Here is a 19,188-nt window from a genome sequence, read left to right as displayed (position 1 = left end):
AACTTAGAATGCGACTCGTTATAATACACATGCATGTGGTACTAATAGTGCATTAGCTCCCAACTTAATATTACCAATAAATAGAGGCATCAACAAGGCATAAGCCTTCAACTTCAAATTTTGCCAATCCGGGCCAACTTACAGAGCATGAGCTCCCAACTTTTATGCTATGTATGCGACAATATTATGAAACACAACAATAACCACAACAATCATCATTTACAACACAACAACAATTCAACACTGTCATAAGCCTACAACAAACAACAACAACAACAACAATAATTCGCCATTAGCATAAGCCAACAACAAACAACAACAAAAACAACTCAACATTAGCATAAGCCTACAACTTGATTTATTCCACTCAATAAAGGCACGCAACATAATTCATCACCACTGGAAATTTCTCCTCAATAGTATTTACTTTAGACCAACTTTGTACAATTCTCAGTTTTAACCGAAATATTCACATACACTCTATATAATTAATCAGGCAGTTCGACTATATTCCGCTAGATAATTTTTCTGAAACAACTTTTAATATTTCCTGCTCTTCTATACAATTTAGTACTACTGTTAACAAATTCATACTGATAATGGTATTGTTCTAGTGTCAGCAAGCTCCAATTATTTTGTTCTGTTATTTACTCATTAACTGTAGCTACTAGTTGTTGTATTATTTACTGTGATGTTTTTCTACTAATTGTCTCCTGGTAATGTTACTAAATTATTCAACTAACTAACATTTATTTTTCGTTAATTAACAAGTACCATATTGTCTCCTAGGAGGCTTACGCCTCCTTTCCCATGTCAGTGTGGAGGCAGGCGCCTCTCACACTTTATTATTTTGTTTTAATGTTTTTTCTTCTCTTACATGAGGCAGGCGCCTTTTACATTTGTGGCCCTCGCTACTCACAATGGTAATACTACAAGGGTATTAAACAATTAAGACAGTACAAACACCAATCACAGACATAATAATTCACACCATTACCATAATCATATAGGGAACAAACAGAGATTTGGTACAATATGAAACAACAATCAAACACAGAACATCAATTTCACACAACCCAAATCCTATATAATATTCATCATAAACCCAATTATAGAGTCAGATCCACCCCTTACCTTGGATTGGAGGTTGCTCTATAACTTTCTACCGATTGAAGCCTCGCGCTGTAACTTCCAACTTTTGCCTCTTTTCCTCTTCTGCAACTTTCTTATAGGTAATTCTCCCAACCCTTCTTTCCAAAACTCTAATTAACCTAATTCTCCTTATTTAACCAAACCTTATAATTTTATTATTTTCATTGGGCCTAACTTCCACACCCCACCTTTACTACAACCAACCACTTAAACAAGCCCAACAATTAATCTCATAATTATTTCAATATTACGGCTACTACAAATCAATTAAAAATTTCAAGATTTCAACAAATGATTCGAAAATAATCTAATTAAATAATTAATTAAATTAACGGGCGTTACAATAACAACAATAATAATATACATAACAAAGATAGGCTTAACCCTCTTAGAGATAATGTAGTATCCCAAGCAGTGTCGCCATTTTTCTGTAGCATTGAAAAATTCAGACTAAGCCATCAATTGACTTAACTTGTTATTTTAGTAGAGTCGCCACCGTGTTTTATTGTTTCCAAGGGAAATGGAAAAAAGAGAGAAATAAAACCTAAAGAAGTTTTTTTTTAAAATCAAAACTAATAAAATAAACAAAGATCTTAGGTTCGGGGGTTAGTTATGCAAGGGAAATGTATGATCACTACTCACATCTACGGTACTCAGTCAGAACCTCTTTGAAAATATATATTTGTTATTATTTTTATTATTTTCGTGTTTATGTGTTTTTGTTTAAATAGATTAGGATGGTGAGAAAAGAAATTTTTAAAAGTGTGTTTGGAAAGCACCGCATCTTGTGGCTACATACCTCTAAAGTGCAATAGGGAAGTCAGAGCGTTTGTAGTTCCTCTTAAAAGAAAAGTAAAGAGCCAAATGACAAAATCTTTTTGGGTGTTGAGCTTTAACAATATTACTCAACGGGTTTTTAAAATATAATCAAAATTCTGTTATGAAATATTGTTACACGTTTCTTGTAATAACTTTCAATAGCCCTTGTCTACAAAAGATAAGAAATTTTATGTTCCTTTACGATAAATCATTCGTCTTACAATAAATCATCCTCAAAAGAAGCGATAATTTTAAGATCAACAACAATACCTTCAAAGAAAAATTGATTTTAAGAGCTGAAAATGTAAAGATTGCGCGACATAGCTTGTAAAAAATCTGAAAACAAATTAAACATGTTAGAGCATGAACAATTTTTTCGATTGAAAAAGCAAGAGAACGAAGAATAACAAAAAAAATAGTTGAACCTTTTATCGTTTCAAAATCCAATGGATTTTAAAAGCTTTTTCAATTGAAAAAGCAAGAAGCAAGAAAAAGAATAGAAAAAAAAAGTCGGACGCTAAGTTTGTAAGGGAATGATATTGATTATATAGTAACTCGTGAAAATCCAAAAGGTTGGTTATTGAATATGTGTGAAAATTCCAAAAACCAAATAAATTTTTCAATATCCGTCAAAATGGAATAAATTTATAACAAACCCTAATATTATAGTTGGAATCAAAGTGGAGCCGTCAAAATTCAACAAATTTATTTATTGCAACAACCAATATTATTGTTTAAGAATCATAGTAAATTTTTTCAAAGTGTCCTTGAAGTCTAAGAGATATCTAACATTTAAATAGATATTAATTAGAAAAAAATAAAATAAAAGATTAAAATAGAGATTAACCGTGAATAAAATATTAAAAAAAATTAAAACAGACTAAGAAAAATTGTGATAGTGACACATCATATTAATTAAATGCTAAATTAATAAGTGGGAGAATAAGTTAAATATAAAGTTGGAATCAGAAAAATTTAATCATTTAATCAAAAGGGTATACTTAGAGCATCCACATCCATACCACCCAATTTGGTGGTATAAATGGACCCCACTTAATATAATATATTATTTCACACTTCTCAATTATTTAAACCACTAATTAAAATTTGTAAATATCCATACTACCCATCTAAAAACTTAAAATGGGTCCCACTAATCACACAATATACACTAAAAAATTAAAAAGTACCGTAGCATTATTTGGATATGGTGGTTATGTAATACTACACTATTTACATTCAATTATCCATACTATTATGACACAAGTGGTACATGTGGCAAATACCACCCCCTATATTTATGCTCTTAAAGGTTATACTTAGTTTCTTTATATACATTAAATTTTATATATTTATAATAGATTTAAAATAAACATTTATGAGACAACTTATAACTTCTAAGAAGTCATTCGAACGATTTATAACTATTAAATTAAATAAAATATGAAAAAAGAAATTTGTGATTCATCACGAATGAATTACGCTATGTATTAACTGACCACGTGATAAACCTTGCAGATTTTGCAAGATGAAATACATGTTATACTTTAGGTGTAACAAATTGAGTTAATCAAACTTCGGTTCGTCGATGGCACCTTTCTTAAACCACCTACTAGACAATCATCCTCTTCTTCCTACAATACATCTTCTTCACGTATGAATTAGTTATCGATCTAGAATATTCGGCTTAAACTCCTAACCTTAGGGTTAGGGGCCTTGGTTCTGGTGACGATCTCTGGTTTGTAGTGCAGAAATCTAGATATCACAATGATAAACAACAATGGTAACTTTGAATGGAGGAAGGTTAGGAATAGAAACAACGGATAGGAAGTCGGGTTATGAATACAAGATTTTAGTGTGATGGAGACACCCAATGGTTGGATTGAAGGGGTTCAGGAGGTTAAAGGATTCATTAGAAATTACTTTCACGAATTCTTTAAAGAGAAGTGCAGCATAAGGCCAAGTCCAGAAGGGATTGATTTCAAAAGTTTGAATGATGATGAAGCTTTGTATTTGGAAAGATAATTCACAGAAGAAGAAATCAAAACTGCAATATGGAATTGTGAAGGGGACAAAACACCGGGGCCGGAATACGTACTTAACCCCTAGGTACGTGGTTCGATTCATGCGGGAGGCAAAAACAATATTTCCTGGACAGCCGGTAAGCGGACCTAGGGGGAGTATTGATTAAGCTGGTGACATGCTCGGTTGGCCGACACGGTTGATGCGTGTAGCGGATATCGGGGTGTTATACACAACATTGTTTATCACCCTTATACCGAAAGTCAAAAACCCCCAAAATCTGTTAGAATATCGGCCAATTTGCTTGGTAGGGTGTTTACAAAAAATTCTGTCTAAACTTCTTGCAGGAAGATTGAAGGAAGTCATAAGAGTAATATCTTTGGGATTAATCTGAGCACGAGAATCATGGATATGACGTCGAATTTCTTAAATTGTGGAGTCGGTGTATTGCCTTTTAAGTTCCTGGGAATCAAGGTGGGAGGGAATCCTAGAAAGGTTAGCATGTGGAATGAGGTGATTGAATATGTCCGTAAAAGACTTAAAAAATGGCGTGGGAGGTTTTTGTCAATGGGAGGAAGGGTGACGTTACTAAATTCTATTTTGAACGCGGTTCCAATTTACTCTTTATCGTTCTACCGTGCTCCTAAAATAGTCCTAAACGAGATAAGGCGTATTCAAAGGAAATTTCTTTGGGGGGGAGTGGAAGGAGGAAGATGCATAAACTGGGTCAGCTGGAGTAAAGCTTGCAAGTCTAAAGTAGATGGTGGGCTGGGCATTCGCGACGTTGGTTGTATGAACATTTCGCTACTCATGAAGTGGAAGTGGAGAATTCTCACTAAGGATTCAGCTACTTGGAAGGAATTATTAAAGCATAGATACAACAAAATGAAAGTAAAGATGTTCGCAAACGACAAAAAAATAATCAACAAGGGTGACTCTATTTGGTGGCGCGACCTTATACTCATTAACGATTGCGACGAGTCTAACGATTGTTTTGTTTCCGACTTGATTCATAGCAGGTTGTGCAATGATGTAGACGCATCTTTCTGGTTCACCAGGTGGGCGGTTTTACAAGCATTATCGGAGGCCTATTCGAAGCTTTACGAAAATGCTAAGAACCTGTTAATGACCGTGGCGGATGTAGACCGGTGGGAGGCTGATAAGTGAATGTGGGATGCTGCACTATGGTTGAAGGAACAACATGAAGATGAAATTTTTTTGGTAGAGGACCTCATCATACAGCTGCATCAGTATAAACCAAGGGAAAATGGAAACAAGGATGAATTCTGGTGAGCTGCTAAAGTAGAGGAAGGATTCACTGTAAAGAGTTGTGCTTTTCAGTTATATGGTAGAGGACCAGCTGGGGTTATGCAAGAAGATTGGCTGCGCAAGATGGGATTTATGTGAAGCTTGAAAATTCCTTCCAAAGTTAGTATCTTTGCATGGAGATTCATTTGGGAAAGATTACCTACAAGAGAAAATCTGAAAACAAGAGGTGTGTTGGTTCTTGATAGGGACTGTTGTTGTATTTTTTGCTTCAAAGAATTAGAAAGTTCTATCCATCTTTTTGATCAATGCTCGTTTACTACTAGTATTTGGATTAAGGTTAGAAATTGGCTTGGAGATTCGGTTAACATATCTATAGATGCGCTGAAGAATTATGGTGACAATTTTGAGAATATCAACTTTATAGAAGAGCGATTAACTATAGGAGTCGTTTGGCTAGCGGTGGTGTGGTCAATATGGAAAGTTAGAAACGCTATTGTTTTCAACGACTACATATTCAATTTCAATGAATGCTTTAGTGCGATTGTTTTTGCTTCGTGGAAGTGGTTTAGAATAGTTAATGAGTCTTCTATGATATGTAATTTTCATTATTGGAGCACTTACCCTTTTTCGTGTGTAAAGAGGTAATAGGTTCCATCTGTGTAATTTCTTGTGATTAATATACCATAACTTATTAAAAAACTGTATTTTGGCTAATTAAATAAGATAGTATATATATATATATATATATATATATATATATATATATATATATATATATATTTTACATTATGAATATACTATATTCTCTAGACTCCAGTCACATATTGAAATGGCGAAGGTAATTTTAAAATAAATGTTTCAAGGTGATATTGATGAAATGTTATGAAAATAATGAATATAGATGGTACTATATAAGTGTAGTGTAGGAAATATGTACTATGTATGGTAGGATAAATAAAAGCATTCTTTGATATTCGTGTGATATCTCTCTCGCCACATATAGCACTTCTCATAAAATATATTACATTGATTTATTTGTAAGTGGTACAAAAGTGACAGGTGATTTTTCTAGTATCAAATTTAATAACATAATGCAAGTCTAGGTGTGAATCATAATGTTATGAAGACAACTAGGCCCAAAAGATATAAGAGACAGTCCATGTGGCTGAAGGATTTTATCTTAAAATAAGGAGGTGAAGATAGTATTATTTTTAGTAATGTTTTAAGCTTTGTTAGTACTGGTTCGGCCCATGGCCCATATAAGGACACAAACCCTACTATATATTGTATGCTGCAGCATTTAAGAATACAAGAAGAAAAGTTGTTTTGTTTAATTGTCTTTTTATGTAATTTTAAGAATAGATCTAGGGTACCTAACATTAATCTATCACATAATCATATCCCAACCCCACTACTCGTGACAATGAGGAGGATTATGTGGATTTGAGTATGAAGGTGGTTAAGAGAAGGGATCCGCTTAGGGGTATTACAATGGCTAAGGCTGTTAATTCTGGTTTGCAGACTGATGGCACTGGTGTTTTGATAAGGTTGTTGCGGTCTGAGATGGTTTCAACGACGCCGGAGGTTGATGAGAGTATTCCCCGTGGTGGCGGTCACCATTGGACGAGTCTTGTTGTGCTTAGTATTTGTGGTTGTGGCTTGTCGGTGAGCTTTACTTTGTCGTTATTCAATGCGAGTCTAGTTTTATGGATTTATTGTTGCTTTGATTAGAGTAGTTTCTTCTGATATGATTTTATGCAGTTAATGAGTTTCAACCTGTGTGAGTTCAATATTTAGCATATGTATAGATTTTACCTTTGCGATTCATATGCCTGATTTTGATAATCTGACGGCTGTTGATTGATATGTATACTTTCCAAAATTGAAAGAATTTGCCTATGTATGGAAACTTTGGCTCTAGAGGTGAAAAATCACTAGCTTTTCAAACTCACGGTGAAAACTACTTTGAACGCACGGTAGCGGTGTTTCACTTTGGTACCAAACATATATAGGCTTAGTTAGTCTGATTTTGTTGATATTCTGATTTATTGCTAAGTACCATGAAATATAGATGTTGTATTGTTTCTGTTTTGTATGCATGTTATCTCTTCCTTGATTCTCTGGAAGGGCATTTAATTTCATAATTTGGGTGCGGAAGCCGAACATGATTGATAACGCGAAAATGTATCGTTTATTTGGCTTGATCTACATATATTATTTCCCTATTTTATCTTAATTATGTTGCTTTATGTCGGTATTATGCTGGTATTTTCATTGTTTCAGGTTTTATGTTCGTTTTGGAGACTATTTGTGAAAAGGAAAGAAATGGAGCTAAAATCACTACTATTTGTGCCTAAAAGATGGAAAAGGGGTGCTGAAGCAAGAAAGGGGTGCAAAGAAAGCCCAATTGTGCAAACTAAAAGCCCAATCCACGAAGATACAGGGAGATGCCCATCTCCAAATGGAGACCCCCGTCTCCAAATGGAGACCCCCGTCTCCAAACTGAGACCCCCGTCTCCAAAGTTGAGATGCCCATCTCCAAAGTTGGAGACCCCCGTCTCCAAAGGCCCAAAGCCCACAAATGACCACGTCACAAATAGAGACGCCCGTCTCCACCTCTCCACTATTTTCTCCACTTCTTTCTCACACAAGGCGCACGTCTCCAACCTCCCTAAAAAAAGCTCCACTTGAGACGCACGTCTCAAGTCTGTTCGCCTAGTCTTCCTGAAGAAGTGGAGAAGGTGCTATATTCACGGAACGAAACTGCCTACGCTCAGCTATAAAAGGAGACTGATACTTCAGTTTCCAGCGTCCGAGTTTTTCAGCAAGGATCAACATTTTAGTTTTAAGCTTTCATATTATTTTTATTCCAGTATTTTATTTCCAGCATTATATTTCCAGCAATTATTTTCTATCCCGTTCATCTTTTCTCACAACAATTTCTCCACCGGAAATTGTTGTGAACCTTTTATTGGATCTAACCTTACGTTAGATCATAGTATTTTATTTCCTTGTTTTTATAATTATTTGATCGAAGAATTTATCGAAGAACAATCCAACCGATTTGTGGTGGAGGTTCGAGTACTTGAAGATCTAAAGATTTATTCCAGATTAATTTTATTCAGGTTTATTATTTACCGCCTTTATTTATATTTATTTGCATGATATATTGTATGCCATTTAATATGCCTAATATTATGAACCGAATTTATTTATGCATGTTTAACCATATTAATATGTCTGGCTAATTTATTTATATATCGGTATGTAAAGTAAGTTAACCGTGGGATCCGAAATAAATTGGCTTAATTATGTTTTATTAAATATCACTTGTTTTTGGTTTGTATGTCTAATTTAATTAGTAAGTCTTAAAACCAATAGAGCGAAAGTTTGAGGGGTTAAGACGGTCAAAGGTTAAAATCAATAGAGCGAAAGTTTGAGATCTTTAACTGGATAGTAGACATAGGACATTAGTTTTAAGGATGGCGAAAGCGTATTAAAACTAATTAGAACTTATTTATTTTCAAAAAGTGTTTTTACACCCGCGCGGGATGGCGAAAGCGTACGTTAGGGATATTAGCATGTTCCGAGTCAACAGAGCGAGAGTTTGAGATTAGGAGATTTAAATAGATAACGACTTCATAAAACAAGCATTTTATTAACTATATTGTTTTCAAAAAGCGTTTCTAAATCTGGTGGGATGGCGAAAGCGTACATTAAGAGTTAGGATCGTAGTCTGAATCAATAGAGCGAGAGTTTGAGAGGAGGACTTTTAAATAACATAGTTAGTAAAGATTTTTAGTCGAATTATGCAAAAAGCCAATGGACCTTCGGATCACCTTAAGTTAAACGAAATACATGCTGATATCTGTCTTTTATTATATTCTTTATTTCTCACAATCACCTTCCCTTAGGAACAATCGAAATATTAGTAGCCTTAGCTTTACATAGTAACTTTAGATAACGGTAGGTCGATTTATAGTCCCTGTGGATTCGATATCTTTTAAAACTACACGACACGACTGTGCACTTGCAGTTATCCCGACTAATAGACACGCAAAGTCGCGATCAAGTTTTTGGCGCCGTTGCCGGGAACTATTCAAGTCGATATCGTAACTCGCTGTTACACCGTAGAGACTAAGGCATTATTATTTTTTTCTTTTCATTTATTACTATGTATCACCCAAACTTTTTCTACAACTCCCAACAACAGTATTTCGAGGGATACCAAGAATCCCATAAATCCGACCTCGAAATACTGTTGGAAAATTTCAAAGCGTCACAAACTCATTCTCACCCAAATCACCTCTGCAACTCCCAATCTCAACATTTCGAGGAACCACAAGAAACCTACAATCCAAACCTCGAAATATTAATTGGGGATTACAATTCGACATTAGCTTATCCTCAACTGAATTCCCTTTACAATCACCATTCCCAACATTTTGAGGAGTCGCAAGAATTTTATTCTAACCAAACCTATCCTCAACCGAATTTCCTCTATGATCACCATAATCAATATTTTGAGGAGTCACCAGAATCCCATAAATCCGACCTCGAAGTAATAATGGAAAATTTTAATGAAACATCTATGATGACAAGGAACTTTGTGGAAACACAAAATGCGACGCTAACCTACTTCGAGGAACCACAAGAATCCTATAATTCTAACCTCGAAGCATCAATAGAGGATTTCAATGCAACGCAAACTTATCATCAACCGAATTTCCTCTACGATCACCACGCCCAACATTTCGAGGAGTCGCAAGATTATCATAAATCCAACCTCGAAATCTTAATGGAGGAATTCGTTGAAGCACAAACTCTCTCTAGGCTAGAATCTATGATGACGAAGCACTTTGAGGAAACACAAAACGCAATGCTAACTCCCTTTGAAGAACCTCAAGAATCCCATAATTTTAGCTTTGAAACATCAATGGAGGATCCCGACGAGACGCTAACTCACTCTAGATTAGAAGCCATGATGGAGCACTTTGTAGAGACACAAACCGTCCAAAACCAAGAGTTTATCAAACAAAGTCTTCAAAACAATGAAACCCTTAGGCAACTGACCACTATGGTTGAGTCCCTCGCGACTCACAACATGGCATTAGAAACTCAAATCTCCCAACTTGAACAAAAGTCGCTAGGACACTTACTTGAGGAGTATATGGAAACAACCATTAGTGAAGAACAAATTGAAATTCCTGAGGAGAGTGATAATGAGATTGAGGAGAGTGATTATGAGATTGAGAAGAGTGATGATATGGTTGAGAAGAGTTCTAGTGAGAAAAGAGTGGAGATTGACAAAAACCCACCAACACAAACTGAAAGGGAGGTTGTAGAAGAGGTAGAGAGGGAAGCACCTATTATTATTCCTTTTCCCTATACCCCACCGATTTCTATCCCGCAAAGTTTTGTGGAAGCTAAGGTAGACTCCAAATCCATAATGTATGTGAAGATATTGGAAAATATCCACACCAATGCACCCTTATTTGAAGTCTTGCATAAAAAGAGAAATTTAGACGACCACGAAACTAAGGATATCATTAGTGATAAGAGGGTAAGGTTAACCTTTGAGGTGGTGGATAATATCACTAAGCCCGAACTTGAAAAGCTAATACTTAGGATCGATCCAGAACCGCCACCACGATTTCAAAAGAATGAACCACCCCACAGAAGAAAGAAAAGAAAAGGTGAGGGATATGTGAGATGGCTTGATAAGTGGCCATGGAAAACGAGGTTTGTTAAAAGTTCAACCGAGGAGTCATTCTCAAGAGAACCACCTTGAGTGCTTGCACTCTTAAGCCGTCGAGCTATTGACGTTAAACAAAGCGCCGCGTGGGAGACAACCCACGAGTTTTCAATTTAATGTTTTCCTTTTATTGTTTGAACTTGCAGATAATAAAGATATGGATCGCCTGTCACGTCTCGATCATATCTAGGCGAAAAACCTATAGATGATCATCTCAAAGATGAGAGGGTCTCCACGCACATTCCTACGAGTGTTGCTGCTGGTGGTGACACAAATTGATGAGTATGATAGGAGAAGGTATTTCCTCCGGACGCGGAGTGGATTTGGTCGTGATAGCCCGCCGGTAGCATCCATACAGGTTCTGTTTTTCCTTTTTCACCTTTTATCAAAACATTGAGGACAATGTTTGGTTTAAGTGTGGGGGAGAAGCTTTACCGCTTTCATTTATTACTTTATTTATTGTCTTCTAGTTGTGTTGTCGAGTCTTTATATGTGATTTTCAGTTGCTATTGAATTTCCCCAAAATTTGAAAATTTTAACCTCCAAAAAAAAAAAATTTTTGAATTTTGACGCATGGCATACACACTCCGAAAGTATAGAGGTTGTCACACTTTAGGCATTGTTAGAAAGACTTGGAGATGTTTCAACAACATCGATACTGTCCTGACACCCTAAACCCCCTCATTATGTGATATCAATTTGGATGCCCATTATTTCGATACCTTAGGCTCAAGTTTTCAAAGTAGCTCTTAAGTAGTTTATATTAGCAGTCGGCACCATCTTAAGCACAAACTACGTAGGGAGTCGATGAATATAAGTGAATGATCCTGTTTTTTTTAAAATGATTGAATTGAAGAATAACCTTCTAAGTTAGGTGACCCTCACCCGGTCATTTAGCCCAATGGTTGTTAAGCCAATAAGGATTTAATAATTAGCACCCGCTGTTGGTTGGCCTAGAGGTCACTGGTACTGGGCTTGGTAGGGTGGACTACGGTCTGATCCCCCGCAACCGTAGTTGGGAAAGATGGGGCTTTACCATTTAAAAAACCAGAACCCCGTGCTAAAGAAAAAGGATCATAGTCGCTAACCGATTTCCCCTACTATGTGCGTGTACGGATAACGGGCTTAATGTGATTGCGCTTGAATGAAAAGAGTGAAAGGAAAAACGAGAGATATAGGTTGAGTTATAATGGCATAATTCGAATTGGTTTGTATAAGGAGGGAGTTTTTGACATTATGTCGTTACGGTATCCTTGGTGTTGGCATTTAGTACCTATCGATCTAACCTTAGCCTAGTAACCACGTATGACTAGGAGTCGTGCCGTGCCTTTGTTTCAAAGACTTTGCTTAATCATTTTCTTTTACCGTGTGGTTGATTGCTTGAGGACAAGCAATGGTTTAAGTGTGGGGGTATTTGATAACGCGAAAATGTATCGTTTATTTGGCTTGATCTACATATATTATTTCCCTATTTTATCTTAATTATGTTGCTTTATGTCGGTATTATGCTGGTATTTTCATTGTTTCAGGTTTTATGTTCGTTTTGGAGACTATTTGTGAAAAGGAAAGAAATGGAGCTAAAATCACTACTATTTGTGCCTAAAAGATGGAAAAGGGGTGCTGAAGCAAGAAAGGGGTGCAAAGAAAGCCCAATTGTGCAAACTAAAAGCCCAATCCACGAAGATAGAGGGAGATGCCCATCTCCAAATGGAGACCCCCGTCTCCAAACTGAGACCCCCGTCTCCAAAGTTGAGATGCCCATCTCCAAAGTTGGAGACCCCCGTCTCCAAAGGCCCAAAGCCCACAAATGACCACGTCACAAATGGAGACGCCCGTCTCCACCTCTCCACTATTTTCTCCACTTCTTTCTCACACAAGGCGCACGTCTCCAACCTCCCTAAAAAAGCTCCACTTGAGACGCACGTCTCAAGTCTGTTTGCCTAGTCTTCCTGAAGAAGTGGAGACGTGCGTCTCCCAAGTCTGCGTCAGAAGGTGCTATATTCACGGAACGAAACTGCCTACGCTCAGCTATAAAAGGAGACTGATACTTCAGTTTCCAGCGTCCGAGTTTTTCAGCAAGGATCAACATTTTAGTTTTAAGCTTTCATATTATTTTTATTCCAGTATTTTATTTCCAGCATTATATTTCCAGCAATTATTTTCTATCCCGTTCATCTTTTCTCACAACAATTTCTCCACCGGAAATTGTTGTGAACCTTTTACTGGATCTAACCTTACGTTAGATCATAGTATTTTATTTCCTTGTTTTTATAATTATTTGATCGAAGAATTTATCGAAGAATAATCCAACCGATTTGTGGTGGAGGTTCGAGTACTTGAAGATCTAAAGATTTATTCCAGATTAATTTTATTCAGGTTTATTATTTACCGCCTTTATTTATATTTATTTACATGATATATTGTATGCCATTTAATATGCCTAATATTATGAACCGAATTTATTTATGCATGTTTAACCATATTAATATGTCTGGCTAATTTATTTATATATCGGTATGTAAAGTAAGTTAACCGTGGGATCCGAAATAAATTGGCTTAATTATGTTTTATTAAATATCACTTGTTTTTGGTTTGTATGTCTAATTTAATTAGTAAGTCTTAAAACCAATAGAGCGAAAGTTTGAGGGGTTAAGACGGTCAAAGGTTAAAATCAATAGAGCGAAAGTTTGAGATCTTTAACTGGATAGTAGACATAGGACATTAGTTTTAAGGATGGCGAAAGCGTATTAAAACTAATTAGAACTTATTTATTTTCAAAAAGTGTTTTTACACCCGCGCGGGATGGCGAAAGCGTACGTTAGGGATATTAGCATGTTCCGAGTCAACAGAGCGAGAGTTTGAGATTAGGAGATTTAAATAGATAACGACTTCATAAAACAAGCATTTTATTAACTATATTGTTTTCAAAAAGCGTTTCTAAATCTGGTGGGATGGCGAAAGCGTACATTAAGAGTTAGGATCGTAGTCTGAATTAATAGAGCGAGAGTTTGAGAGGAGGACTTTTAAATAACATAGTTAGTAAAGATTTTTAGTCGAATTATGCAAAAAGCCAATGGACCTTCGGATCACCTTAAGTTAAACGAAATACATGTTGATATCTGTCTTTTATTATATTCTTTATTTCTCACAATCACCTTCCCTTAGGAACAATCGAAATATTAGTAGCCTTAGCTTTACATAGTAACTTTAGATAACGGTAGGTCGATTTATAGTCCCTGTGGATTCGATATCTTTTAAAACTACACGACACGACTGTGCACTTGCAGTTATCCCGACTAATAGACACGCAAAGTCGCGATCAATGATTGAGTTGGATATGGGGTGTTTCTAACACTATATTCGTATACAGGTATTTCCAGTAGAGCTTACGCAATTGCCGCACATAGAAAAACTTTATCTAAATAACAACAAGCTGACCGTTTTGTGGGTTATAGGCTGGTTTCTATCGCTTTGATTAACAAAACTTTAAACTAAAATATAAAAACGAACTGAGATGAAGAAGAAAATAATATCATAAAGGTTTAGATCTATATTATAGATTATAGTGGCAACCAGACCAACCCATTCTCATAACTATATTGAGTAATTTATAGTTTATTACTTTTCATTTAATTTTACCACGGCTATTTTGATTCTCTAGTTGGAGCAGCAGCATTTGGTTGGAGCATGAGTCTTTCAAACCCACAAAAAGTCAGGTTAAGCACCTGAAAATCAAGAATACCTAAAGGTATATATACATTTCATCCAATCAAAATTTTACATTGTTATGTCACATAAGTAATCCCTCTTATGCCTTCATTTTTTATTTAGCAAACGGGTGAGAAGAGTTTTGTATGCATAAGAGATGCAACAATTGCCTACATGAACGAGAAAAAAAAATACAAAAAGCTTTTTATGCCGTGCTTGTAGGGATCAAAAGTTGGTCACCTTGCAGTCCGTAAGTTATTTAATTTACAAAATGTGAGTGTATTAGTTAAAATAAATTGTTGAGTAGTGATACTAATTTTATTATCTAATAGGTTTTTACTTCAAATTTTTATTATCAATATTTAATATTTATTTAAAGTTGTTTATTTTCTCTTGCAGTGGTGATCAATTTCTGTAATTCCATTTATTGGGACAGAGTTCTTGATAGAGGAAATGACCAAAAAAATTGAATTGGAAATCACAAGGCCGCATGAATCTTGGTTTCAAGGAGTGCAGGTAAATATGAAAATATTAGTATATGTTTGACATGTGAATATGTATCCACAATCTAAAGTCGTAATTATCAATTTTTATCTTTTCTTCCACTCATACGTGTAAAAATAACTTATTTTGATATTTACTGGTGGTCAAGGTGGCGGGATGGACCCAAGTATACGGGAATATTCTAACATTTGCGACAATAAAAGGCGCAGGTCATATTTAGACGATGCTTTTCCACCGGAGAGAATATTTGTGATGTGGAAGACATTTTTGGAAGGAAAACCACTTCCAATACTTGGGAATATTCTAACATTTGCGACAATAAAAGGCACGAGTCATATTCATCCGAAGCTTTTCCACCGGAGAAAACATTTGTGATATGGAAGACATTTTTGAAAGGAAAACCACTTCGAAAGAGACCCCATTCCATTATTAAAAAAAGATATTAAGAAAAAAAATACAATTATATAACATTATTTAAGCAAAAAGTACAATTATGTAACATTAGTTTTTTTTTTGAATACATTTGATGTGATTTTAATGAAGTGTGTATTGACTGGTATTTTTTATAAATAGTAATTATAGAAGCAATTCATAACTAGATTATAGTAAAAAATTACTCGGATTAATATTACAAAGATAAATTTATTATCAGTTTATTAATCATATTTGAAGCTGAGGCTGAACAATAGTCATATAAACAATGTTTAAATTGGTTATAGATTAATGAAAGAAATCAAGGGCTTACAAATGTCACATAAGCAAGCAATGTTTAAAATGTTGAAACTAATAAAAATAGAGTTATATCAATATCACATGTTTTTGACCATAAGGTTCCAAACAACTGATCGACCGCTTAATTTCGAAGAAACAATCAACCTTCATCAAAAATAAGAATATTCTGGATAGAGTTTTGGTTGTCAACGAGCTGCTGGATTTTGCCAACAGGGAAGGAAGAAGCTGTCTAGTTCTGAAAGTAAATTACGAGAAAGCCTATGATTGTGTAAGCTGGAATTACCTACGGTTTGTGATGAAAAGTATGGGATTCACCCGCATTTGGATTGAGGAAAATAAAAAGTATTATTAAAACATTAAATTTAAGTTAAAATGAAAAAATTATAAAAATACTAATATTAAAAAAATTGAATATTAAAAATAAAAAGTAATTAAGAAAATAAAGTTTATATTGTTTTAGATCGAATAATATTCCAAATTTGTTCCCGTAAATATTTTAATATTTTGATCAGTAATTTCATGTACCCATTAATATTCATTATTTTGATCTGTAACTCCGTCTTCTCTTTAATATTTATTATTTCGATCAATAACTTCGTGTTCCCGTTAATATTAAAAAAAATTGACCAGTAACTTAATGTTTCTGTTAATATTCAAAAAAATTATCAGTAACTTCGTGTTCTCGTTAATATTCAATATTTTGTCAATAAGTCGGTGTTCCCGTTAATATTTATTATTTTGATCAGTAAACTTCGTGCTCCCGTTAATATTTAATATTTTTATCATAAACTTCATTTTCCTGTTAATATTCAACATTTTGACCAGTAACTTCATGTTCTCATTAATATTAAATATTTTGATGAGTATATTCAATATTTTGTTCAATAACTTCATGTTCCCATTAATATTAAATATTTTGATCAATAATTTTATGTTCCCGTTAATATTACATTTTTTATAAGTAACTTCATGTTTCCATTAACATTAAATATTTTGTTCAATATTAATTTTTTTACATTAACTAATTTGATAAAAACATAAATTTTATATAAATATATAATCCTACAACTTCTCTATAAGAACTTTCCCGCCAAGACTCTTTTATCATAATTAATTAATTAATTAAAAACAAATTTATAATCCCACTACCTTATTATCAATTTAAAAGTCATTAATATTATATATATATATATATATATATATATATATATATATATATATATATATATAATCCTACAACTTCTCTATAAAAACATTCCCGCAAAGACTCTTTTATTATAATTAATTAATTAATTAAAAGCAAATCTATAATCCCACTACTTCATTATCAATTTAAAAGTCATTAATATAATTAATTATATATATATATATATATATATATATATATATATATATATATATATATATATATATATATATATATATATATATATATATATATATATATATATATATATATATATATATATATATATATATATAATCCTACAACTTCTCTATAAAAACTTTCTCGCCAAGACTCTTTTATTATAATTAATTAATTAATTAAAAGAAAATCTATAATCCCACTACTTCATTATCAATTTAAAAGTCATTAATATTATTAATTAAAAAATAGTTTATCTTTTATTATAATTAATTAATAAAAACTAAAACTATAATCCCACTATTTCATTATCAGTTTAAAAGTCATGAATATTATTAATTAAAAAATAGTTACTCTTTTATTATAATTAATTACTAAAAATAGTAGTTGACTGATAGTACAAAAGTAACATAGTCATAAAATTGTAATTCCAGAAGCAATTCATAACTGATGGATTATAGTAAAAAAATACTCGGATAATATTACAAAGATAAATTTATTATCAGTTTATTAATCATATTTGAAACTCAGGCTGAACAATAGTCATATAAACAATGTTTAAATTGATCATAAATTAGTGAAAGAAATCAAGGGCTTACACTGTCATATAAGCAAGCAATGTTTAAAATGATGAAACTAACAAAAATAGTGTTTTTTTTTAAAGAGCCAAAAGCAAAATATAACAAAAATAGAGTTATGTCAATATCACATGTCTTGGACAATGTTTATATGTTTCCTACCTTGTTGTATAAACCCGGATTTAAAGGGATAATGCTAAAAAATACATGTGCGTTGGAGCTTTCTCGGAAGATTCTCGTTGCTTTCAAGCTCTTGATAGAAACCAAATTTTTTTGACTCCCTTCTCCACCAATCAACATGTGAAACATGTCCTGAGTTGCTGCCCAATGCTAGAAAGGGTTATTGTACAACATATTGCACTTGTCCAATGTCCTGATGATTCAACAATATGGCCAACAGCTCAACACAGTACACTTCAGTGATTTTGAAACTTCATACTTTTGATGATAGATAAAGTGAAAAATAAAGAAAAGATTCATGTGAAGATGAGAGAAAGACACAAAATCACCCTAATTTTACCCAACACATCACATACCTTTGTCTATGACACTCCACAAATTTGAGGTATTGTGCATCCCACTATCATAGGTAGGTATTTGAGTGAGACCTTAAATATTAATCCACCACCACAAACATAATATATTATTATGTTAGCTTTTCCTATATGAATTAGTGTTTGATATCTAGTAAAATACTAAGTGAAAACAAAACTACGGTATAGATAATTTCCACTAATTCATAAAAAAGTACATGTCAAAATATTTGAATCTAGTCCAAGTATTTGAAACCTCAATGTCCCAAATTTTTGAGAGACTTGGTTCTATCTGACACCAAATGACACCTTCTTATTTATTAGAGACAACTTCTTCGAGTGTAAAAATAAAAAATTTGCAATCATTACAAGACACACAAATGAAGCACAAATAATTGTCCGTACAAAAATAAAACATTTCTCAAAGCCATACTAAGGTTGTTGGTGCACAATGAATAAAGATGGTGACAAAGAGAATAATAGAATAACAGCGCAAAAGAGATGAGAGAATAAATGTTGTATTCTACTTGCGTTGTTAATAAATGATAGCTACTACAAGGCTATTTATACAAAAGAAAATTTGCCACCTAAGCCCTAACAGACTAAACTTAGTGAACAAGTCTAAGGTACAAACAGTACAGTACTACAAAAATACTAAAGTACCCTTACTACTAAACAGCTAAGCTAATGGGACCCAGAAAATAACATCTTCTGGTCAACAACATCTTCTGAGTAACCATCAGAAGATCA

General features: G+C 33.7%; 2 protein-coding genes and 1 long non-coding RNA gene across 3 annotated transcripts; all 3 read left to right on the top strand.

Moving 5' to 3' along the window:
- The first annotated feature begins 4,398 nt into the window (after window positions 1-4,398).
- LOC131597132 (uncharacterized mitochondrial protein AtMg00310-like) lies at window positions 4,399-5,160 on the top strand. The gene has a single exon (XM_058869844.1). The coding sequence runs from the start codon at window positions 4,399-4,401 to the stop codon at window positions 5,158-5,160; it is 762 nt and encodes a 253-aa protein (XP_058725827.1).
- A 1,522-nt stretch (window positions 5,161-6,682) lies between these two features.
- LOC131599105 (phospholipase A I-like) lies at window positions 6,683-14,661 on the top strand. The gene is made up of 2 exons (XM_058871583.1): window positions 6,683-6,927; window positions 14,388-14,661. The coding sequence occupies exons 1-2, from the start codon at window positions 6,712-6,714 to the stop codon at window positions 14,490-14,492; spliced, it is 321 nt and encodes a 106-aa protein (XP_058727566.1). The 5' UTR covers window positions 6,683-6,711; the 3' UTR covers window positions 14,493-14,661.
- A 4-nt stretch (window positions 14,662-14,665) lies between these two features.
- Window positions 14,666-15,961, top strand: LOC131599106 (uncharacterized). Its single transcript, XR_009282559.1, has 3 exons — window positions 14,666-14,765; window positions 14,849-15,241; window positions 15,378-15,961. It is a non-coding gene; the product is annotated as an uncharacterized LOC131599106 (long non-coding RNA).
- Window positions 15,962-19,188: the final 3,227 nt, after the last annotated feature.

Source organism: Vicia villosa, linkage group LG4 (genome assembly GCF_029867415.1).
Source record: "Vicia villosa cultivar HV-30 ecotype Madison, WI linkage group LG4, Vvil1.0, whole genome shotgun sequence".
NCBI classification, from domain to species: domain Eukaryota; kingdom Viridiplantae; phylum Streptophyta; class Magnoliopsida; order Fabales; family Fabaceae; genus Vicia; species Vicia villosa.
Note: the sequence above shows the minus strand (reverse complement) of the source record. Positions and strands in the feature narration are given on the sequence as shown.

Excerpts from the sequence above, each read along its gene's own strand:
- LOC131597132 (XM_058869844.1), top strand. The coding sequence starts at position 4,399 with ATGGATATGACGTCGAATTTCTTAAATTGTGGAGTCGGTGTATTGCCT.
- LOC131599105 (XM_058871583.1), top strand. The coding sequence starts at position 6,712 with ATGAAGGTGGTTAAGAGAAGGGATCCGCTTAGGGGTATTACAATGGCT. Across the intron at positions 6,928-14,387 it reads TTTGTGGTTGTGGCTTGTCG|GTATTTCCAGTAGAGCTTAC; the intron begins GTGAGCTTTACT and ends ATTCGTATACAG.